This window comes from Haliotis asinina, chromosome 6, assembly GCF_037392515.1.
Source record: "Haliotis asinina isolate JCU_RB_2024 chromosome 6, JCU_Hal_asi_v2, whole genome shotgun sequence".
NCBI classification, from domain to species: Eukaryota; Metazoa; Mollusca; class Gastropoda; order Lepetellida; family Haliotidae; genus Haliotis; species Haliotis asinina.
In genome coordinates this window covers 9,612,611-9,626,404 of record NC_090285.1, presented here as the reverse complement: position 1 = coordinate 9,626,404, position 13,794 = coordinate 9,612,611, and the positions used below count along the sequence as shown (strand labels likewise).

Sequence of the window (13,794 nt, the reverse complement as noted above, 5' to 3'; positions counted from 1 at the left end):
CGCCGAAGACCCGGGTTCTTGTTGCCCGTTCTGATATTGTTGGAATACTGCTAAAAGTTGCGGAAAACTCACTCACTGAACATTAGCTTGGAACTAATGAAATACCATATCACATGCTGGTATATAACAGGCTTTTCAATTTGACATCAAATACAATTTCACAGGTAACATGACTCCCTCACCGAGAGTGTATATCGTCCAACTGACTACACAATTCTATACAGACCTTTATCTCTGAACAAGATGTTACTGGCAGTCAAGGTTCCTTGGTAAACCCCTGTAGATGGACTCGTGAAATTCGTCTGAAGTCGTGAGTAGGACAATGGTACCACGAGGGCATTATTAGACGTCATCCGCCATTCCATGGTGACGTCACCAACAGATTGGACAAAGGTGCCGGTACACGTCAACTGCACCTGGGTGTTGTTTCGTGTGTACGCAGGTGTATTTGTAGGTGTACCAGGACTTGAATACACCATGCGTGATATTAGGGCAAGACCAACTGAAATGTTATAGAGGTGATGTGAGGTGACATGAGGTTTTAAGTCGTGCTTAAGAATATTTCGATCATATCACGACGTGCATGGGTGTGTATGTGTGGCTGCTTGTATTATCCTGGGCTTAAGCTGGTTTTATAGTGCTAGCTCACTGTGGTATCATGCCGCAGTTAGGCATGAAGACCCCACTCGGGCATATTATACTGACTTCGAGTTGACCAGTCCTTGTTGTACCCATAAATGCCGAGCGCCAAGCAGGGATCAACAAGTACGATACCTTAACGTTGTTTGTTGTTATATAGGTAGTTACATTAGGTTGTTTCAGGATGTTCAGTTTCCATTTTTCATCTTTGTCAGGTATGATCAATTATGAAACATTATATGCATAAATGTTTGATCGTGACCAAAATAAATAAGAAATCGAATTACATTTTACTGGTGATGCGTTCAATACCGCAATCTCAGGCAGTTATGCGTCATATCAAGTGACGTCAGAACAAGTGCAAACTCTCAAGACAAATGCATAAGGGCTGGATTCATACCATTCATTTGTCTGGTGTATACCGTAATTTCAAAGTCAACGCAAAAAGTCACGGATTAAAATCAATTACCAAGCAAATTTATAATACCCAACATAATTAAACTATGGGCATCAGTGCTGTATGAGATATCCCTACTCCTTATCTTTGCTCAATAAAGTAATAATCGGGGATTATGTAGCATTTTAAATTAAGGGCCTTCCATTCCGAGTTAACAGCAACAGTTCTGTAAAGAACATATGAAACTTCGGACAGTGATTTTACGAGTAACCGTTGTATCACTTATTTACTTACTTACACAGGGTCGTCCTAACACAAGATACATGGCTTCGTATTTTCAGGTAAAACAATTTGTAAAAGGTGAAGAAAATGCTTAGTGTGAAGAAACATTGATAATAATTGTGAGCTTGCCGCATTTAGGACATTGTACAACTCTTCTGTAAGGAAACATGCATGGCAATGCGTCTCAAGAGTTTGCGTACAGAACGACTTCATGCTAGATTGATATTGCTCACTGGCTCTTTACCCATACAGGTCAACGGATGTGGCACAATGTGACACATGGACACATACCTGTGAAATCGTGCATATTAATCTTTCCCTCTGAGAAACAATGTGGAGTACTATATCTAGGAGGTATACATTTTTTCTTTCCTTCCTTCATTCAGTATCATTTCCCGAATAATATGATATCTGTGGATATTCTGCAATAAATTACCTTGGTTAATAAATATGTAGTTTGTTCTGTTCACTTCCAGATCTCCAACAGTGCCGTTATTGGTTATAGATGCGTTCAGATGATCCGTGCCATACGTAGCATTTTCTTCGTTTGTGAAGAGCATTGTGAAGTGAACATACACACTGCCCTCGCTGCATATAGACACATCATTCGTATTAACTCCAACACGAGGCCACTAAAATCTTCCGAACGTCATTACCATATTTAGCTGGGAAAGAATGCATCGATTCTTTACGAAATGCATTGTTTTCCTGCGACATTTCCTGTCGACATAAATGGATCATTTTATGGTGATTTCATGGCATGTCACTCAGTTTGTTCATAATGGTCAATGGAGGAATGCCCTGTATGCAACAAAATGTTATGGATAAATGAGATCTTGCGTTAGCTTCTCACGCAAATTTGGTTCCAAGCAATTCCATGTTATTATGTGTTCTCTGCAAGAATGGTTACACAACATAGTGATGTGCGAACATGTTTTTAATGTAATTACGTGTGATAATGTATTTTCTCTATCAGCGCCTTATATGGCAGAAATTTGTTATAACGTATGCCCTCTGCAATGGTATTGTCAAAAATGTCTTCCCTGCAAAGGTTTGTAGTGAAAAATGTGTTCTCTGCAGTGGTGTTACATAACAATATTTTCTTTGCTATGATGTGTTATGTATCAATGTGTTCTCTGTAATGTTATGTTATATAACAATGTGTTCTCATGTCCTAAGTAACTATGTGTTTTCTGCCATGGTGTGTTATAAAACAATGTGTTCTATGCAATGATGTGTAAGATAATAATGTGTTCTTTGCAACAGTGTGTTCTATAACAATATGTCGTCTGGAATAGTGCCTTGTGAATAAATCTGTTCTCAATAATAGTGTGTTACACACTGAATTGTTCTGTGCAGTAGCATGTTAAGCAAATTGGTGTTCTCTATAATAGTGTGTTATGCAATTATACACTGTAATAGTGTATGAAATGTGTTCGCTCACCTGAAAATCTCAATATTTACCACCAAATCGGACACTTTGTTCAATTCATTTTTAATCTGAAAGAAAGAAATAAAGATTATATTACATCGTCATTGTCTCTTATAAAGGTTAATTTCCGAAACGCGATGTCACTCTGCCAGTTGTATTTACCTGTTCTGTGACTTCAGATCTCAGAGCTGTAAAATCTGGCGATGTCTGTATGGCGTAGGAGGGGGTCCATGCTCTCTTGCTCAGCACAAATACAGATGTCCTAATGTATGCTGGTAAATAAACATAAATCAGACAATAATAATTCATAACGTTTCCGCCAAATGAAAGTTGACTCTTCGATTCAGGTTATTTGTTTCCTTCATGTCATTTTGTTTCCTAAACGCACTCATCCTGTCTCGTGTACATGCAATTAACTGAACAAAATAAGTTAGGGATATTCTTTTTAATGACGGATATCTTATCAGTGTGGAAAATGAATAAATAGTCTCATCATCAATACAAAATTTCAAAATTTACAAATATCCCTGACTATTTTTGCCAAGTATATTTGTTCTCATTCACCTCATTTGAATGCAGTAGCAAACTATGGGGGGTCATCAGAGGGCGGTAGTATAGCCTAGCGGGTAATGTGTTCGCTTGCCACGCTGTAACTCCTGCTTCGATTCCCTGATATTGCTGGAATATTGCTTAACGCAATAACTACACCCATGAAATGGTCATCGGCAAATAGTTCCGATATTGCAAATATGACAAAGGAAAAAATAACATTAAGCCAAAAACACTTGGAAAATATGTAAAATGGTAACCTTTTCAAAATGGTCGTGTCCACTTTACTCAGGCATTGTACTCTACATTTAATCTGATTCAGGCCAAGAACCACCCACCAACACAAAGGATGAAGTTAACTGATACAGTGACTTGGCCGGAATCCTTCGCAAGCGTGAAACTCGTTGATACGTTGTGGGTCCCCAGGGAACCCTTGGTGACTCTCAAAAGTCCGTTAGGTCTGATTTCCACTTGAAGGTCTGAATCGTCATCTAAAACATATATAGAGATTAACAAACCTTTGGAAAGAATATGAGACCAAATGACTTGTTTTGAAAACATTTCAATCTGGATATCGGTATTCAGACATTATCTTTATTTTGTCTTCCACTATTTCATTATAGTTACGAAAATGTTTATCAAGTAGTTTTATAGACAAAATAAAATGTATCAAAAGTAACCAATTTACTTTTAACGTTATATTGATTCAAAGTTTCTACATTAACCGACAGTTTTATGACCACAACGAACACACCATGGATTACGCCCCTTTGGTGCCCAAATGGTAAACGAATGACGTTGTTACACGTAGACCAATTTCACGTGGTGCAGGTCTAGTGTGGTTCTTTCTTTTTCCTCGACGCGCAGGCTCCTGTTTTAATCCACCTTATGTGGTCGGTTCCACACTGATACATTGTACAAATACTTTTACTACCTAACGAAATTGTATAACATGTCGTCTTCCGAAAACCAACTTTACCCCCAAACTCAAACGTTTACATACACTACATGCATGTAGCTTGCCATGTGAATGTGAAGACTTTCTACGACTGATACATTGCTACATAAATCGTACAATATATGACCCCCTCTTCAACCCTCACACTGATGTGAAAACCATTTCCAAATACATCCCGAAAATACAATTAGCAGTTTTGAATATTCTGTTTGAAATTCCATCGCTTATCTATATCATCCGCTTATTCTAGGGCAAATTCAGAGAAAATGACTCGTAAATATAGCCAGTCTACTAAATCACTATTCATCGCGAATTATTCGTTATTATTTTAGCAACAACAATGAAAAATGGCAAAGAAAAAAAAGGAAAAAAGAAAACCGTATCATTTTCATAGTTTGGCCGAATTACCAACGAACGTTCTAGAACATCGTTCATGAACCGAGAATCGCTGAGAATGACCAGCACGAACGTCGAAGTGTGTTTACAAAATCACGCCACACCCTTGTATGTCCGTTATGTTTTCCCATTACATCACAACTATAATTCAAAACCATCTTCCTTACACGAATCCTAGAATTCCTCATACAGTTCAAAACATAATGACACAAGGTATTTCTCACCAAAACCAAATGTCTCAGTGAAATCTAGCAAAATATATCAGGTTTCACGCTATGAAAGGACCATTCGTTTGAAATGTAAACAAAGCTCATCACGTATTTCACACTGTTTTCTCAAACTGTGAGAAATGTGTTCGCCTACCCGTTGCATACACTTGCTCATACGTTTTAGCACATGCATCTGAGGACCATCGTAGCAAGATATGTTTCAATGAAACAGATGTATTCCAGTTATTTCAATGATCCAACATATCATAGTTTCCGTTTGCAAGCGTTACGCCACACACAACGTTGACGGCACATCTCCTCATTTCTGACTACTACACTTGAACGCTAATTACAACCAGCAGATTGTCAGAATATGTCGGACCACTTACATGCCACATGTATGCATGCACGTTGTTTAAAACAACGAAAGGTTCTTTCCAAACATCCTCCGTGTTGATGAAAACGCCATATTGAGAAAGTGACTTCCGGATAGTGTTCATTCGAACGTCAACATTGATAGACATATTTGACAATTTCGTTGAGGTGAGGTTATAACTGAAAATACATATGATCATTTTAGTTGTAGTGATTCTTTCGCATTTTTACATCTGTGTTTTCACGTGATTAATGTCAGTATTTACATCTTTCGGCTTTGGAACTAGATACGAGACCAATCTACATCAGCTGGCGGCAATTTCGTCATAAACAACGGGCTTTAACTGTGACCTGTTTAGCTTGGCAATCAGAGAACTCATAATGGCATAACATTTCCGCACTAATAGTGTTTGGAAAATGAGTGTATATTTTCAGACATTGATATTAAGTAATTAAAAGATCCCATGCTGGTTGACATAAGAAAAGTGATTTTTTTCGTGTTCACTTCCCCTGTAATATATAACAATACAGAAAACATACGCTAATATATAAATTCACAAACAGACACGTACACACATACACACACACACACATACACACATACACACATACACACACACACAACACACACACACACACACGCACGCACACACAGTAGTCAATATATTTACACAGGGCATGGCTCATTTGCAGGTGTGCTATGACCAATGGAAAGATTCCTTAGTGTGCTACCATGAAGATCCTGGTTACAACTGATGTGCTACTGCCTCTCGCAAGGACTAAACAACGGAGTCGGGTGGTCAGGCTTGCTGTTGGTTGACACTTGCCATCGTATCAAAGTCGCGTAGATCGATGTTCATGTTGTTCACTAGATTACGTATTATAGCTGGAAAATTGCTGAATGGCGTTAAACAAGAAACAGACAGTCTGAATTCAACACTACAGTCTGCATGTTACGTAGGTCAACTGGCACTTTGATTTCTATTGCGCAGGAACTCCCAAGATAATTTCCCGTTATGCCTGTATTGTAGTAATACTCTCCACATGCTCAGGTCCAGGTATTAGCGTATAATGAGAAATTGATCAGAGGTAAAGTGTGGAGGCTAGACTCATATTGTGGTCCTCACAACATCAATACGATCATCGCGAAAACCATCGCCAACATCCTCCTCCTCCTCCTCATCATCATCATCACCAGCACCACCAGCAGCAGCACCATCATCATCATCATCATCATCATCATCATCATCATCATCATCATCATCATCTTTGTCGTCGTCATCGTCGTCATCACCATCATCATCGACATGGTCATCGTCACCGTCATCACCATACACATTATAATGCACTGTATGGTCACAGTTAAAATATAGCTATAGTAGCCAAACCTTACCTCCGATTGTTCGGTAGCTAATCTGGAGATCTGGCATTTCAAACCCATCGCTGTGCTCGCATCTAAATTTGCCAACAATATTCCCAATGTTTTTGTAATTGGCGTATACTGGGGGATGTATGTCACAGCTTAATCGGACAACGTCTATCCGGATACTGATGACCGTCTCCATGCTGGGAATGCCGTCGTCCTTGATCTGGATGAAAACACGTGTACATTTATCACAAAAGGTGGAGATGAGCTTCACAAAGAGTTTCAAGAGGATCTCGACGACGTGTTGCTATGTGAGTAACGTGCGACACTTGTATTATTTTGTAGAGTAACATGTTGAAAAATAGCGTTTGCATATATACTCGACAAAATAAGTTAGGGATGTTGGTATTTTTATGACTGATATGTCAATGACCAAATACATCATTATTGTTAATTTCAAAATTTACAAATATCCCGATTAAACAGCGATTCATAACTTTGTGTTTTAAAAGTTCCAGCATCAGTCATTTCTCAAGAACCCATTTTTTGGAGTCAGATGTCTACACATTTTACAGTCTTGGACTAATCCGGAATTAACCTTCCGCAAGGTATTTGGATTACATACAACTGTTGCTGGAAAACTGCCATTGCAGTTGGCACTGCCCACTTATACGTAATGATTTGGATTAACTTTCTTTTTTTTTTTTGTAAAATTAGTTTATCGTATGTTAACACATTTCTCTGTTATTCACAGGTTATACATTGACTTGTTTTTTTGTGTTGATGTGTGGGTCAACTTATTATTTCAGTTTGCAAGTTGACCCCTGATACCGTAAAATAGAGAACTGTTCAAGGCAAATATTGAAACAGGCATATCGACTTAACCGTTCTGCTCATTTTCTGTGTGATGGATGAAATCATGACGTTGACACAAAGCCACATGACTGGTAAGATATCAGTTTATAGTGCTTACACCAGTTACTACATGTTTTGATATCAACATATGTAATTAAAAGTTAAAGGGCGATAAAGTAATACCTCAATATCAATTGAGAAAATGCCAATTTGTAAACCAAACATTAGTTGCCCACTTGAACTGTCGATGGATATGTCAGACCGGGTGCCTAGAAATAGAACAGAACAAATCAATTTGATACAGTCCGGATACTGATGCCAAAGGGTGACGGGTTTGAAGTACCTTTACAGAGTTGTCCGAAGGGATTTGGACTAAAGACAAAACTGATTTCTGAATTAATACCATCAAAAGCTATGAACTGGTGCTTTTTGCTTACCGTTCCTATTCTCCCTTGAGTCACTGACATTCGATAAGTTACAAAAGCACAATTGTGATAATAACTACATGATTGTTAAAGTTATAATAATTATATAAATTGCTGGTATTCAACACACAAACAAACATTTGTTTAAAATGCGTGATCTCGTTAGATAGTATCGGCGCTCGCTATCCCCGAGAGGACTACTTTTTAAGTTTATGTCAATGTTGAACATGAACGGTCCATCGCCTTACAGGAATCAATGTTTGTGGCAACGTAAATGGACACGTACATGTATCGCATGACCTCAAGAAAGTATCCTGAACGGTGAGTGTTTATATTGAGATCCTTGAATAGAACTTTATCACCTGTAACGTACAGTGTTCCCAGAAATTATTGAGAAAATCTTTGTTTTTTTCTAATGATGCTAAGATTGGAAAGAGGGTTTTCACTATGCACTAAGTATACTAAACAAGGGAGACAACTCTTGAAGGCTTAGAAGGCAGCTCTTTACGTCAAGAGTTATCTCCCTTGTCTGAGCAGACGGCTTCCTGTGTTGACATGGCAGAATGTACAGCAAGAGAGAAAAGGAAGCTCATTCTAGATGATTTTGAAAGGGGTGAGGCTGATGCTAAAGTGTTAGCTTGTAGACATGGTATTCCTCTGTCTACAGTATACAGAACTTTGAAGAATATTCAAACAGGAACCGGGATAGAGCACAAAGCAGGGGCAGGTCGGCCTAGGAAATTCAGTGTTGTGGATCGCCGAAGACTTGGGCAGATTGTGAGTAGGGGCAAATTGAAAAGTGTTGACAACATCAGAAATGAAATGATTAGCAGAGGAAGTCCTCAGGTGTGCAATGAAACAGTTAGGCAGGGATTACAGAGACTTAATTGGGTGAAAAAACGTGGAATTCCCTCGCCGTTGATGAAAGATGCACAAAAGGAAAAACGTTTAAACTGGTGTCGGGCTCATGAAAATCAAGATTGGGATAACGTTTTCTTTTCGGATAAAAGTTCTGTTTGGCTTTTCCCTAATTGTGTGAAAATTTGGACCAAAGATACTGTCAAACCTATCTACCAGCGACCAAAACATAGCCCGAAGTTTCACATGTGGAGTGGCATATCGGCTCGCGGAGTGACGCCATTGTGTGTTTTCATGGGAAACTTGACAAAAGAAAGATACGTTGACATTCTAAATGGTCACCTTCTTCCGACAGCACAAACATTGTATGAAGATGATTGGATTCTCCAGCATGATAATGACCCAAAAGACACTGCGCGCTACACAAAACAGTGGTTGTCGGGCGAAAATGTTCAAGTTTTAGACTGGCCCAGTTACAGCCCAGACCTAAACCCAATTGAGAATGTGTGGGGAGTCATGAAGGACAGAATAAACCAAAAGGGACTGAGAAATATTGAAGATATGAAGGCCGAGGTGGTCCAATATTGGGATACCCTGTCACACGATTACCTACAAACTTTGATGGGTAGTGTGCCAAGGCGTATTCAGGCATGCATTGCTGAGCGAGGAGGTCTAACAAAGTACTAAAACAAGACTGAGACTGTAAAAGGATGATGTTTTAACATGTTTATGTAAGTAAAACGCCAGAAGTTAATAAACGTAATGAGTTACATGACGCAACATGATTCTCAATAATTTCTGGGAATACTATATAACTATAATAAGAACAGACCAAATGAGGAATCTGGCAAGTCCTCTCAAAGACTTGATTTCCAATGCTTTTGGAAAAAAGAGAAGTAATAAGAACAGACCAAATGAAGAATCTGGCAAGTCTGCTCAAAGACTTGATTTCTAATTTTGCTTTTCTGACGACAGTTCTTAACCTAAGCTAATTTTGTTTTCAGATACAGATGGTGATATATCAAGAAGATAGTTGAGCCGTGTAATCGGCTCGATCATGGTTGGAAACCAACTCGTAACGTGAGTTGTATGTTAGAATCACACCCCACACTTTTGCATGTGATTATTTATAGATTTAACTGGCCCTTTGGTGATGTGAGCATACATGACATTATCAATATTTTAAAATATCATGTCCTTGTTATTACCTTTATATCTGTACGTCAGTGTGTCACTATCTGACACGTTGAAGTCCTGTTGAACATTGATGACGAAGGGACTCACGTCTGTAGCCACGTTCAGTAAATACGACCGACTTGTTGCGTTTACAAATGGGGCATCGTTAAACCTAATTGAAAACACTATAGAGTCGTTGCGGGGATTAAAGTTGTTCTCTGTTGCAAGTAAGGTCACCTGAAAATATTTCCATAGCGAATATGTTGAATAAAATTCAATAGAGCAACAAAAATGTTCACTTGCATCAGAAATCTCGATTTGAGTCGATTGTGTTATACCGGATTTAGGCTGTGCCGATTGATTTCTCCGATGTATGAACCTAATAAACAGTCGTTTAGAGAGTTACACTGAAGCTTTAAGCTTGGAACTAAATATACTGAAGGTAACAATTTAGGGAACATCACTTCATGGCAGTGTTCCTTTAAATATTCTCAGATTTCCTCCCACTGAGCGACTGAAAGATTGTGATGAAAATATTAAAGGAACACTGAAATTTTGTGTTCCTTGTTTGTTTCTCTCAGTATATATAAAAGCATGGCGTTCTCATACATATTTGGAGTTCAGGTAAGTAAAAATGTGGAAGTTTTTTTTTTTCATTTTTATAGAGCGATGCAGACAATCGATATACCACTTGGCCATTCATGTAATTGTCAGTTCTGATGCTACCAAATGGAATCTGTATGTAAGGAACACTAGTACTGAGTATTTTGTTTCCGTGTTACGTATTTACCCAACAATTGTAAACTAAATATCATATACATAGGATAACATACAAGTAGTCGCACTTACGTTCAAAACCGATTTTCGTGGGAAATTGCCACCGTTGAATGTAGCGTTTATATGGAGACACGTTTGCCATAACCGATAGTCAATATTGAGACAAAACAAGTTCAAGACCTCTTCTTCAGCAATCTGGAATTCGATGGAATCGTCGTTGTCGTAGCAGTAGGAGTCATTAGTCGTGTAGTACATGTCTAGACACACAATAGGCTTCCTCCTGTCCAGCATGTCCAACATGTAGGTCAGATTGTGGACTCCTTCCTGGCAAACAGGAACTGCTGTTTCTGGAGCAGGAGAGGATTCAAACAGTGACTTAGTAGATGGTGCCACGCTCCGGAACGACCCTAGAAGGTCCTGGCTAGAGCTGGTCTTCAGCAGCCCATGCTTGTCTTAAGAATCGAGGGCAATGGGGTAGCCGAGTGGTTGAAGTGGTTCGTTCGTCACTCTGAAGGCCCGGGTTCGATTCCCCACATGCGTAGACTGTGCGAGGCTCATTTCTAGTGTTCGTGATATTGCTGGAATATTGCTAAAAGCGGCGTAAAACTAACCCAAGTTAAGAATCGACCAATGAGATCGGTGGTAAGGTTCGCTGACGTGGTTGACGCATGACATCGTATCCCACTAACATAGATCGATGGTCATGATGCTGATCACTGGATTGTTTGATCCAGACTCGATTGTTTACAAAGTGCACATGGCCACAAAGCACTAATGTGCAACTTCATATTCTATTTACGAAAAATGGAACAATTACTAGAAAATATAAACCTATCGTTTTGAATTTGTTGATAAAACATTCGGATCTTCAGGACACTTTTACAGTAAAAGAACCAGAAAATGTTTATTTTGTCTGTGGGCATGTAAAGAAAGGTCCAGTGGTCGTCTCTCTATACGCCTTCCATATTATAACATTTCCCTCTGTTATCTTCAGTTTTCCCCTGTTTCTATTTATTTCCTGTGATGTAATTAGTGAAAGTAAATATCTTTGGAGAGGGGTTTTAGAAGTTGAAAGAACTTGTCCCCAATCCTTTTCACATCATGAGTAAAATATGCTCAACCTAAACTAAAGAAAGGTCCTCGTGGCTGTACCTGCACTGGTGACGGTACATCCATTTAGCGTGCAGTGCTCGTTGTCTCCACATATGGCTCCTCCACATGAGGTACTGAATTCACACCGATCACCTGTTGCATAACAAATCGTCACAGTTAGACTCGTGGAAAATTAATATGTGTAAAAATACTGACATCAACAACAAACACAACAGCACGAATAATCCACGAATCCTCAGTAGCCTCACCTGAAACTGTTACTGTAACGAAAATAAGGAAATTGAAAAATATATTTATGCAAGAAAAGTGGCAGAATTTCGCTCTGTTGCTTCACGTTTACTACCGTGCAAATACCTATGCTGAGAGATTGCATGCTATTTTTAGTGGAAGGTATACATGCACACTTACTATGGAGCTTGTTCTGCAGCGATTTCATCTAGCATTATCATACATACTCCCTTTACTGTAGAAATTCGTTGAGGTACCATTTGTTGTTCCTTATCTTAGTTCGTATGTCAAAGAGTTTGCTCTAGTCAAGGAGAGTCATATCATTAACGCACCTCACTCAGGTTTTATGAGTATAGTCCATGATGACATCTTCCTTTTTGTTTGTTGCTTAATGTCGCTTAATGTCGCTTAATGTCGCTTAATGTTGCTTAATGTCGCTTAATGTCGCTTAATGTCGCAGTGTTCAGATGGGTCAAAATGTGGAAGATGTTTCCAGCTATATATGATCGACCAGCCGATACAGTAACTGACACCATGAGCATCGATCTACACAACTGAGATACGATAACACATGCAACACTCTAGTCAACGAACCTTCGGGGTTGTGAGGTTGCTAACTCGGATAGCCACGGGTAATATGTCTGTATGGCACTCACAACAACAAATTCCATTATTATCGCCTTCCTTATAGGTTAGACGTAGAGTTTATTCTTCAACCCTGCACGTATGTACTAACTTGGGTCGTCACGAGTACTCTGAATGACACTTGCAAAAACAAATTTCAGTATCACCGACTTCCCCATACGAAAGCGTTTACTCTTCAACCCTGTATATACCTGTGAAGCTTTCTGTGCACACACAAACGGACGGCAACATATTTAGATCATTGCTGCACTCCCAATCCTCCAGTGCCCTACAGGTGCCATTATTCAAACAGGTGTCACTTCTGCATACAGGTTCAAGGGTCGTGATGATCGCATCCGACGTAGGGCCTGGATCTGGAGTTGTTGTGGAGCAAATAACGACATTAAGTCTGACGATGAATCCAACCACCAACAGGTATGATAAACATCTTCCGGGTCTCATTCTTTGGTGTTCCCAGGACCTGAAATATTAATCAAGAATTTGTTTGTAGATGCATTCTTGTCTTGACAGGCGGTCAGATGGTTTCAGTGAACGTGTTTTGGTGCTATGGATCGTGCTGAAAACTGTAACCATTTCCGTTAACGCTTAGTGTCATCTTGTATTTTCAGTGATCCGTGAGTGAGTGAGTGAGTTTAGTTTTACGCCGCACTCAGCAATATTCCAGCTATATGGCGGCGGTCTGTAAATAATCGAGTCTGGACCAGACAATCCAGTGATCAACAACATGAGCATCGATCTGTGCAATTGGGAACCAATGACATGTGTCAACCAAGTCAGCGAGTCTGACCACCCGATCCCTTTAGTTGCCTCTTACGACAGCTGAGTCGACTTTTATGGCAAGCATGGGTTGCTGAAGGCCTATTCTACCCCGGGACCTTCACGGGTCTCAGTGATCCGTTCTTAAAATTTAAAATTTGTGCAAATTTGCTTTTGTAATAAGTATAGTTGGATAATCGAGACTGGTAACGTTTGGACAACTACGTATGTATGTGGTTGTAAGACATACCTTTTTCTTATGAACAAGACGTAATGATATCTATGAAGTGTAGGTGATGGTTCATATGTGAGTTGGTGGTATTGGCTGACTGGAGCCATGTTTTTACATCAATGTTGA

The 13,794-nt window shown here is 39.3% G+C and overlaps 1 protein-coding gene across 1 annotated transcript in view; it reads right to left on the bottom strand.

Moving 5' to 3' along the window:
- Nucleotides 1-13,121, bottom strand: part of LOC137286836 (uncharacterized) — a 30,600-nt gene extending 17,479 nt beyond the window's left edge. The window contains exons 1-11 of the mRNA XM_067818847.1: nt 12,872-13,121; nt 11,847-11,939; nt 10,767-11,041; nt 9,950-10,154; nt 7,642-7,727; nt 6,631-6,826; nt 3,638-3,778; nt 2,913-3,022; nt 2,763-2,818; nt 1,755-1,906; nt 227-502 (exon numbers count right to left, since the gene is read on the bottom strand). Of these exons, the coding sequence (XP_067674948.1) occupies nt 227-502; nt 1,755-1,906; nt 2,763-2,818; nt 2,913-3,022; nt 3,638-3,778; nt 6,631-6,826; nt 7,642-7,727; nt 9,950-10,154; nt 10,767-11,041; nt 11,847-11,939; nt 12,872-13,121 (1,840 nt within the window). The remainder of the gene's footprint in view (nt 1-226; nt 503-1,754; nt 1,907-2,762; nt 2,819-2,912; nt 3,023-3,637; nt 3,779-6,630; nt 6,827-7,641; nt 7,728-9,949; nt 10,155-10,766; nt 11,042-11,846; nt 11,940-12,871) is intronic.
- Nucleotides 13,122-13,794: the final 673 nt, after the last annotated feature.